Source organism: Gekko japonicus, unplaced genomic scaffold (genome assembly GCF_001447785.1).
Source record: "Gekko japonicus isolate JY-2015 unplaced genomic scaffold, Gekko_japonicus_V1.1 scaffold183, whole genome shotgun sequence".
Taxonomy (NCBI): Eukaryota; Metazoa; Chordata; class Lepidosauria; order Squamata; family Gekkonidae; genus Gekko; species Gekko japonicus.
The window spans coordinates 215,761-225,643 of NW_015175361.1; the positions used below are offsets into that span (position 1 = coordinate 215,761).

At 42.0% G+C, this 9,883-nt stretch overlaps 1 protein-coding gene across 1 annotated transcript in view; it reads right to left on the reverse strand.

Annotated features, from left to right (window-relative positions):
• Positions 1-9,883, reverse strand: part of BTBD16 (BTB (POZ) domain containing 16) — a 44,561-nt gene that overhangs the window by 9,297 nt on the left and 25,381 nt on the right. The window contains exons 7-8 of the mRNA XM_015425387.1: positions 3,317-3,408; positions 402-484 (exon numbers count right to left, since the gene is read on the reverse strand). Of these exons, the coding sequence (XP_015280873.1) occupies positions 402-484; positions 3,317-3,408 (175 nt within the window). The remainder of the gene's footprint in view (positions 1-401; positions 485-3,316; positions 3,409-9,883) is intronic.

The following is a 9,883-nucleotide window of genomic DNA, read 5'->3' on the forward strand; positions in this document are numbered from 1 at the left end:
TTTCCCTAACTCCATTTTGCAGCTCTATCAATTATATGCTCTATGTCACAGTTCGGAAATAGATATATTGATGCGAGTGTCTTATTTATGCCCTGGGATCTAGAATAATACCAGGAAAATACTTGATAAAAGAAAGATATGATCAGTGCATGTGTGCTAAGGCTTGATTTGTGCTAGGACTCGTATCAGTTTTCAATATCCTCTAAGTCTTGGAATATGACAAGTAAAAAGAGAAAACACTGCTTCTGTTCATGGACAGAGGTCACCACTGAGTTACTGTAACCAGCTCCATAGAGCTGGTAGGCAGGAATTCCTGGTAAGATCATGCTAGGACAATTTGCCAAATAAGCAACTGTACATGAATTAAACCCCCTGACTTGCAGACTATAATACCAACTCACTGCATAGTAATGATCGGACAAGATCCTTGTCAGCCATGGCAAAGGAAGGAAGTTAATCTGCCACAGTTCTTCTAGATGCTTACCTTTGGGAAAGGGAAAAGATGAAACTGAATTATTGCATTTGTTTTGTTAATCTGAGAGAAGTACAATTTCATTACACCTCCTGATATTATACTTAATTCTGTTGTACGGGCTTTGTAATCATAAAAGTAGAAACAGGCAAGGGTATCTTCAGTAGAAGGAAGACAAAGATATATGAGCTGAGATTCTTGAAAGGCCACAGCTATGGCTGAGGAATATAAGCAACAACTAAGCCAACAAGACTGGTACAGAGCAGGACACCTATCTATTATCAGTTCCCAACTGGATTGGTGTTGATTGTCCCTACCTACAGCTATGTCCTACTCCGTCCCAATCTACTCCCCCGCAGGAAAATGGGGAAGACAGAGGTATGAAATGTGGTCCCTTGTGGAAACTTTGGTTGCCCTGACCAATAAGTATCCCAAATAAGTTGCCCTGACCAATAAATATCCCAGCCTTGAGAATGTCCTTGCCATTCCTCCTTCCATTCTTCCTTGCCATTCCTCCTTCCCCCCTACTTTACACTGACCCTGTAGCCCAAATTGCACTGAAATGCAGGCCTCAAAGCCCATCCCTGTGAAGTCTCACAAACCCTTCAGACTTCTTCACATATTTCTGCAAACTTTCCTCCGCAGAGTATTGGTGAAGAGTGAAAGGGCACCCCACCCCAGTGCTACTTCATTAAATGGGCCTGTTCACATATCCATCTGAGCCATGCCTGATCTCTAAGAATAGGGAGATCACTTACACACTTATATTTATTTTTATATTTATTTATTCTTAAATTTATATCCCGCCCTCCCCACCGTGGCGGGCTCTGGGCGGCTAACAACATGAATATAAATATGCATTTAATTCAAATATAAACAACATTAAAATAAGTTCAAATATAAAACCATAGGTACTCAAGCACCTAACACAATTTCAAGATGGCAACTTTCTATTATCACTGAGTGGCTGCCTCCAGGCTCCTGCCAGCTATTAGTCATCCCGCTGTCGGTGGTGCTGATGTTAAGGCCAGGTTGGTAATGATGTTGATGTCAGGGCCAGGGCCATAAAATCGAGGCGGCACCCTACTTGAAAGCCTGGTGGAAGAGCTCTGTCTTGCAGGCCCTGTGGAACTGTAAAAGGTCCTGCAGGGCCCTGATGTCATCTGGGAGCTAATTCCACCAGTGAGGGGCCGCCACGGAAAAGGCCCTGGCCCTCGTTGTAGCCAACCTAGTCTCAGCCTCAGGAGAACCAGGCGATTTTGGGATCCAGATCTCAGTGCTCTCTGGGGAACATGTGGGGAGAGGCGGTCCCTTAGGTAAGTATTAAAAATGTGATTGTAAGTTTAAGACTACCACCCACACAATATGAGCAGTACCAACACTGCCTTTTTGGGCTCATTTACAACTTGGACTCCAGGCAGCTTCAGTTTCTTGTTGAGTGTGTGACAGAAAATGTGTTCTTTTCTTTTACCTAGAGTTTGAGTTTTTCCTATAGTCCTTTCCTTCAGTGTAAGTTTGTCAGAGAAGTTTGGTACTAATGTCTTGTGTGTTACTGTGACTGTTTGCACAGTGACATAAAACCTGACTTCTTGTGTATTACTCATCCTATTAAATGAATGCATGCATATTAGCTGTTCTACTGTGGACCCTCTGAAACTAATCATCAGGTTGCCTTGTTTTTGTCTGTCTGTCATTCACACACATTGAAAGCAATTTCTCCCAGGCAAGCAGTGTTATTCCAGTAGTCTTGGTTTTCAAGCAGAGAGCGAGCAAGAGGTGGGGAGTGGTCTGGCCAAGGTACAGCCCTCCTCAGTTTGTGAAAGAAAGACAGGGTGTGGTCGATCAGCAGCCCCCCGCCCAGCATCTGTACACAGATGAGGCTGCACAAGCTGAGTGAGAGGCTTGCAGTGACAGGTAAGGACATGTGCAGCAGCTGCTGAAGCTCCACTTTAAGCATAGCATGGATGACACTGGCCACCCACATCCTGTTCTTCTAAACCGTGCCTTCCTGGACATGATAATTGATAAACAGCAGTTCTGTCTGCTTTTCCCCCCTTTCTCTTTATTGAAATTTAAAACATACACATCAGAAAAAATATTGTTGTTATTACTAGAAGATGGAAAAATTAAAGTGAAACTCTGCCTTGTTGCCTGTCTTCCAGTGAGCTCAAGTACAATACCTACTGCTGTCTATAACTCTGGTTCTAATATGGTTTTGTGATTTCTATGATCCTAGGGCCTGGTACTGCTTAGTAGTGGGGGAAATTACAAAAACCCTAATGTTTTCTTTTGAAGCCATCTCCCACCACTCCAGAATGCAGTTTTATTAAACTTCAGTGAACATTGCTTTGAAAAAAGGGCATGATATTATACAAAATTTGGGATATAGCTAACCAGTTTGTAGAAAACATAATTTCTAATGCATTTTCAAAAAATGTGTAGGTTTTCCAACAAAAGTGAATATGAGTTTCCAAGATGTTATATTCTCTTTTGAAATTAGAATTAATTTTCAACAATTTATCTCAAATCCATGTAATCAAGGTATATGCAACCATTCCTCAAATATCCCAGACCCAAACAAAAGCAAATTTGCTCTAAACCAGTGATACAACATGATACTAGTGCATGCCTGCACAAGTATATCCAAACTCTTCCCTGTACTTTTTCTCTGCGTGTTTACACTGATTTGTGGGGAAACCTTTACAATAGACTTTATACCTTTGGTTCCAACTTGTCCAATGCATACAAATACAGATCTGAAATCACTATATTTGGAACTGCAGTTTTATTTTAAAGCCTAACTCCAAAACTGCGTTTTATGCTTGAAAGCAGCAATGAACTTACTTGAAGTGATGCCATGTAAACGAAGAGATTGAAAAATAGCTATGTATCGTTGTCCTATTTCCTTTTCCAGGAAGGAACATATCTTGGGTAAGCTAAAAACAAAACAATGGAGCAGAAAACTTTATTTAACCCCAGCATTATTTCCTATCCAGACTTGTGGCTGCTACAGCGTTAATGATTTTCTGCATGGAAAGCAAAATAAAGACCACGTTGATTATTTGTCATGTATGATTTGTGTACATGAGCTGAGAAGCCAATATTGGCTGAACAGCAGAACATCAGCCTTATATGTGAAATACTACATGGGCTGGTCATGTTTTGGGTTCCCCCCCCCCCAACAAAGAAGAGCTTTTTACATAGGAAATTTACATTTTTAGTAACCCACTGCTACTAACATTACAGCTGCAGCTAAATTCAGCCACTCAGCTTTTGCTTGTGCAGCCCTCAAGAAAAGATGTTACAGATCTGTATACAATGCTGTCCTAAAGTAATATTTATGAGCAGCGAATTAAACAGATATCTTAGTGGCATCTCCAGTCACTGACTTTTAGAGTTTTTATAGATTATCAGTCCAAAGCATGTCCCTGTCACCTATCAGGCTTTGCAAGTTCCAGCTCAAGACAACAGCACATTACCTAATCCACAGTGGATGGGGAAGAGGGGGGGGAATAGCTTTGGCAATGTAATGTACTGTCGCCATTACCACGTGTAGTGCATTCAGCCTGACATGCCCGGACTTGCCCGGGCTGGCCAGGCAATATTCCTCAGTAGCTTCAGTCGAAAGACAAAGGATCCGTAGGATCCTAGCCGGCCCAATCAAAGGGCCAGCTTCCCAGCCGGGAGACCAATGGTCGCCCGGTTACTGTAAATAGCCTATCGGGAGTGGGGTGTGTGTTTAGGTGTGCTGGTGGCGGGTTTTCTGAACGCATATAAACCGGCCTGCGAGCTGGTTTCCTTGTCTTGTTCCTGAACTAATAAAGTACTCTTGCTGAATCACTCTTGCTGAATCACTCCACGTTCTGGGAATAGCTTTGGCAAAGTGGGGGAGGGGAATATCTTTGCTGTGGATGCAGGGATAGCTGTGCTGCAGTCTCTCCTTTCTTTCTTTTTTTAAATGGCTGTTGTGTACTCCATGTCAAAAACAACATTTGCAGGGAAGCAGACAGCTACAAATGGCAAGACAAAATCAAAAGAAGCCCTTGTCAGGTCCACAATTTGCAGCAAGTCCTCATGGTAAAATCTGAAGACCTGGTTTGTCATGCTGTGTCTTAGGAGTACTCAGTCTTAGCTCCTGTGCTTTAAGTAAGCCTAGTGGCAGCACTGCCAGAGTGGAGTAGTGCCTCTTCCACTGGCACCCCCACCAGCTCCAAGGCAAGCTGTCTTTCTTGGACTGGGAAAATATACACCACTGTGCCAAAAAAACCTCCTATTGTTTACAATATATTCTTACTATTTAAACTGTGTATTATAATTATCCAATAATATTACAATTCACAAGTAGGGCACAGTGAGCGTATCAACACCAACAGGTGTAAATTTTCACACAAAAAGTCAATTAGAGTCTTTCTTGCAGAAGGTGAAAGCAGTCAGATGAAAGCAGTCAGGCAGTCAACTCGCTACTCCGGACTGAAAAGTGGTTTCAATCAGACTTCGTCAGGACCGCGCACCAATTGGAACCAAAGCCTTCATACATTAAATAAAGCGAGAGCAAACACCTCCAAGCGGGTTTAACAGCTATCTCATTTCTTTCAGTTCTGCCAAATGGTTCTCTTGGACTGGGACCTGGGGGCAGCTGTTTCCTTCCATGTCACCTCCCACCAGTGCTGCAGCCCACTTTGGACTCTGGCACCATGGTGTATATATGGGAGTTGAAAAGGCTACCTATCAGATCATTTTGGGATCTGCCTATTGCTGATTTGGTACACCAAGAGGATGCTATGAACCTGCTCCTTCAGGGGCAATACAACCCCCTGCAGGACAGGCTGGCTCTGCAGTCCATGAGCAGCAGGCACAAGGCCTTTGTAACACATGAACCAGTCTTTGTGTATATACTCCTTTCTGCTCCATCTCCCTACATCAACTTGAGGAGGAGGAGGAGGAGATTGGATTTATACGCCGCCCTTCACTACCCAAAGGTGTCTCAGAGCGGCTTACAAACTACTTTCCCTTCCCCTCCCCACAACAGACACCCTGTGAGGTAGGTGGGGCTGAGATAACTCTTGACAGAAACTGCTCTTTTTCAAGAACAGCTCTGACAGAACTATGGCTTGCCCAAGGTCATCCAGCCAGGTGCGAGTGGAGGAGTGGGGAATCAAACCCGGTTCTCCCAGATTAGAGTCCGCGCACTTAACCACTACACCAAACTGGCTTGAGAATAAAGATTCTTATTTTCCCCCCTGTTATACCTGCAATACCAGGCAGGAAACATGGATCTGATCTTTGGGACATTACAAATCTTTTTAGATGGGCACAAACCACTCCGAAGAATATTTTTGGCTTTTAAATGTAGCATCTAAATCACTTTCAGTGGGATTACCTTTGAATTTGGCCTACTTATTTTCAGACATGAGACCTTTTCTTGCTTGGGAATTGAACCAGTGACTACCTGGATCTAAGAGCACTAAGGAGTATATCCCAAACACTGACTGGAAACTGGTTCAAATTTATTGGGGCCTGGGATATACAGTGGTCTGGAACAGGATGTGTGCTCATTGCCACGATATGGTCTTTTTAGGTTATTTCAGAAATAAAATAATATATATATATTTCTTTCAGGGTTTGTAAGACTGTATGTATGGAATGGGATTGCTGGGGAACAGGGAAGTGGTATCACGTATTTGAACCTGATACAGAGGGGAAGACTGCCCAGGGCCTTCGAAAGAGATATGTTTAATCAACAGTATTGAATATAGGCTGAGTGGCTACCAGTCAAAATAAGCCTAAAAACTGGACCTATGAATTGGCCCCTGGATTTATTTCACCATTTTGCTTTCCACATTTAGAACTTTTAGAAACAGAAAAAGCAACCACCCCAAAAATGTAGATTCCAGTTACAATATTATTTGCAGCAACCTTAATTCAATGTTTCTAAACACAGTTCAAAGAATTAGAGATTTGGGTGTCAACTATTGATTAAGTAAGCAGATCTGGAAAGCATCCCTCATGATAAGTACTAACAGACTCATACCTTATCTTAACGATGCCACTCTGTAATACGTTTCCTTCGTGCTTCCATTTTATTTTAGAGCATTATAAAACCCCAGAAGATTAAATTACTAATAAACCTCTGCAACATTATTTGCCAGGTGTCTCAAAGGTTGATCCAGCCACCAGATTACTTGGAGTAGGTAATGTCTAACCAGCTTTGCAGACTATATAATGATTAATAGGAAATAGGTACTTGTAGGCCAATTCCTTGCCAAGGAGGAAGAAGTCAGAAACACATAGCTGGTAGACTAAACAAAACTGTCAAAGGTTCACTGATCTAAGCAGAGTTCTTAGGTAGCATTTGGTAAACGGAGCCAAATTTTCCAAATTGTGCAGCAGGGAAGTACGCCATCATCACAACTAGGAATGGAAGATGTCTACTTTGTTTTTTATGTGATTTTCTTGTTTCGTTTGTATTGTTCTACATAGACAGGCCTAAAGTGCTTATTTTTTAAAGGAGTCAAGCATTAATTATTACAAATAATATATCTGCATATACCTATAAGACAGTTGGCTCAAAAGCTGATGTCATATTTTTCCTCCACTTAGGAATACACATTAAAAAATCATGTCAAATAAGCAAAAACGTTGCAGGAAAAGATCCTGAAATACGAGCCAGGATTAGACTGTCCAGGCTCCTGAAAGGTCAGTGGGAGAAAAATTGAGCCGGGGGGGGGGTATACTGGCACTGCGCCAGCATGTGATGTCAGTTCCGGCAAAAACCTGAAGTGACATCATGACGTTGAAGGAGAAGTGTAGGACTTGTGAAAAATTCTATAGTTTAACCATAGAGTTTTTGCACATCCCAGAATATCCCCCTAACATCACACACTGGTATGATACCAGTGCACCTATCCCCCCCCCCCCCCCCCAATGCTATGGCCTAGCAGCCCTTGTCAGGATTCACTATAAGAGCTGCTCAGTGTTATAGAAGTAATTTTTGCTGGCCCAATGGATTCTTCTATTTTTGTCTGTGAACATGTTGTATCACAAACTGCTTTTAAAAATTTTTTTACATTTGACGAAAGCAGCTTGCCATAAATCCCAGGAGCCTGCTATTCATGGGGCTGCTGGAATTAATTCTTCAGTTGTTTGGATCACTGTCAAAAAATGTTGCCCATTCTTGTTTACGGATCTCTTCTCGCCACATCTTTCACTATAGTTATTCCATCGTGGAATATTTCTTTGTTAAGGAAAGTGTTGCAGAATTGTTGCCCAAATTGCAATGATTCATAAAGGAAGCTCTGAAAGAAACAATCTTTCCCCTTCTAACTAATGTTGTGCAGTTTCTTTGGAACTGAGCTGCCACTTTACTGAGAAACATTGAATATTTTATAGCTGCCTGCACGTCAAAGAGAAGTTAGCTCTTTGAAAACCATTAAACATACACTCCACCTTTGAAAGGTCAGAAAGGAATCAGCTGCCTCTGTTCTTGTAGTTCACTTCAAAAGGCAGAAAGGAACTGAAAAGTGGCTTTCTTCTTGCATTAAACAATAGATCACTTCCAGTGAATTTATCTAGAAAACAGCTGCCTTCTCTGCAGATGTGACTGTACTACTGTATCTTTCTTGGTTTATTCAGATAATACATTATTTAAACACAAAGTGAAAATCACACGGCATTTTTGGAAGGTATTAAGCATTTTTAAAAATAATACCACTTGTTTTCTTGAGTACAGAATGTTCCACCTCACTTTCCTCCCTAGTATCTTGTTGTATGAAATATTTTGTTAATAGCATGTTGTTACCAAACCAAGCACTTAAAAATTCAGGAAATGCCAAACTGTATTTTCCTGGAACATTGGTTATTTCTCCTTTTGTATTACTCCTATGCCCTGACCTTGGATAGCCCAGGCTAGCCTGATCTTCTCAGATTTCAGATGCTAAGCAGTGTTGGCCCTGGGAGACCTCCAAGGAATATTGGGGCCATGAGTCATGACATGGAGGCAGGCAATGACAGACCACCTCTGAAAGTCTCTTGCCTTAAAAACCTTATGGGGTCGCCATAAGTCAGCTGTGACTTGACAGCAATTAGTCCTGTGTCCTAAGTTATAAAATGGAGGCAATTAGTCCTATGTCCCAAGCAGTGTTCCCTCTAAGCTGAGTTAGTGTGAGCTAGCTCACAGTTTTTTAGCCTCCGGCTCACACCTTTTTGTCTTAGCTCAGGAAGGATGGCTCCAGAGCAAACTAATTGATGCAGTAGCCAAATTGCTTGCTCACAACTTTAATGCCAGTAGCTCACAAAGTAGAATTTTTGCTCACAAGACTCTACAGCTTAGAGGGAACATTGGTCCCAAGTTATAAAATGCATACCAATGTAGTGTAAGTTGCATATCTTCATTTCTCCAATATGTACAACTCAAACCATATATCCATCCCTCCTGTTTAGAGATGTGAAGGCCTGGGAAAAAATGTTTTGGGGAAAAAGATTTTCCCCCATTATTATCCCGAGCCCCCCCCCCGGAAAATATTGGAAATTTCGGGGAGTACTGAAAATGACTCCTATGAAATAATTTGTCTTTTAGAATGAATGAAATGCTTTTAAAGAAAAGGTGGGGGCATGTTGTAAACATTTACCGCTCTTAAATACAAGATGCATTTCTGCACCTAGAAGGATACCTGACCTACATGAGGGCAGCATGCAGGGCTTTTATTGCACCTCTGGCCCTTTTGACCTGACTCCTCTTTTCTGGTTGACCTTTTCACCTCTCCCTCAAACCATTGTGACACATATACTGGGTATCAAATAACTTATTGCCCTACGGTTGCTGGAAGGAAAAAAGAACAGAAGGGGATGGGGCATGAACTGCACTAAAGGGTTTTTTTGCATGCTCAACTTACTCCTGATTTTCTTGGGCGTTGATCCACAAGTGCTGGAATCAATCTGGGCAGGGTTCTTCCACAAGGCTGCCCCTTCCTGTGCATTTTCACAGTTGTGGGATATATTTATTATCAGGCCAGCTTGAGGATTTTCAAGGGAGCAAGGGGTCAGTGGTGTCATCACTGGTGTCACAGCACCTCCCCCCCCTTTAAAAAAGGCACTACATTAGCAATATATTGCTGGAGTGTTGTAACTATAGGCTTAGCAGATTCACTGAATTCCCAGCTTTCAATTTTTTATTTTTTTTTTAAAAAGGGGTTTTAGCGCCTTCCCTCACAGAGATATAAGGGAAAAGGCATATTTCTGCAAGGGACAGTGATACTTACTTTATATATTGCTATTTTAGTGCCTTCTTTTTTAAAAAAGAAGAGAAAAGAAAGAAATCACTCGTCTTCAAGGTTGGAGGGAGGAGAGGGAGTGGTTTGACCATGATACAGGCCCCAAAGAGCACTTTCCCCACACAGGCCCCAAAGAGCACTT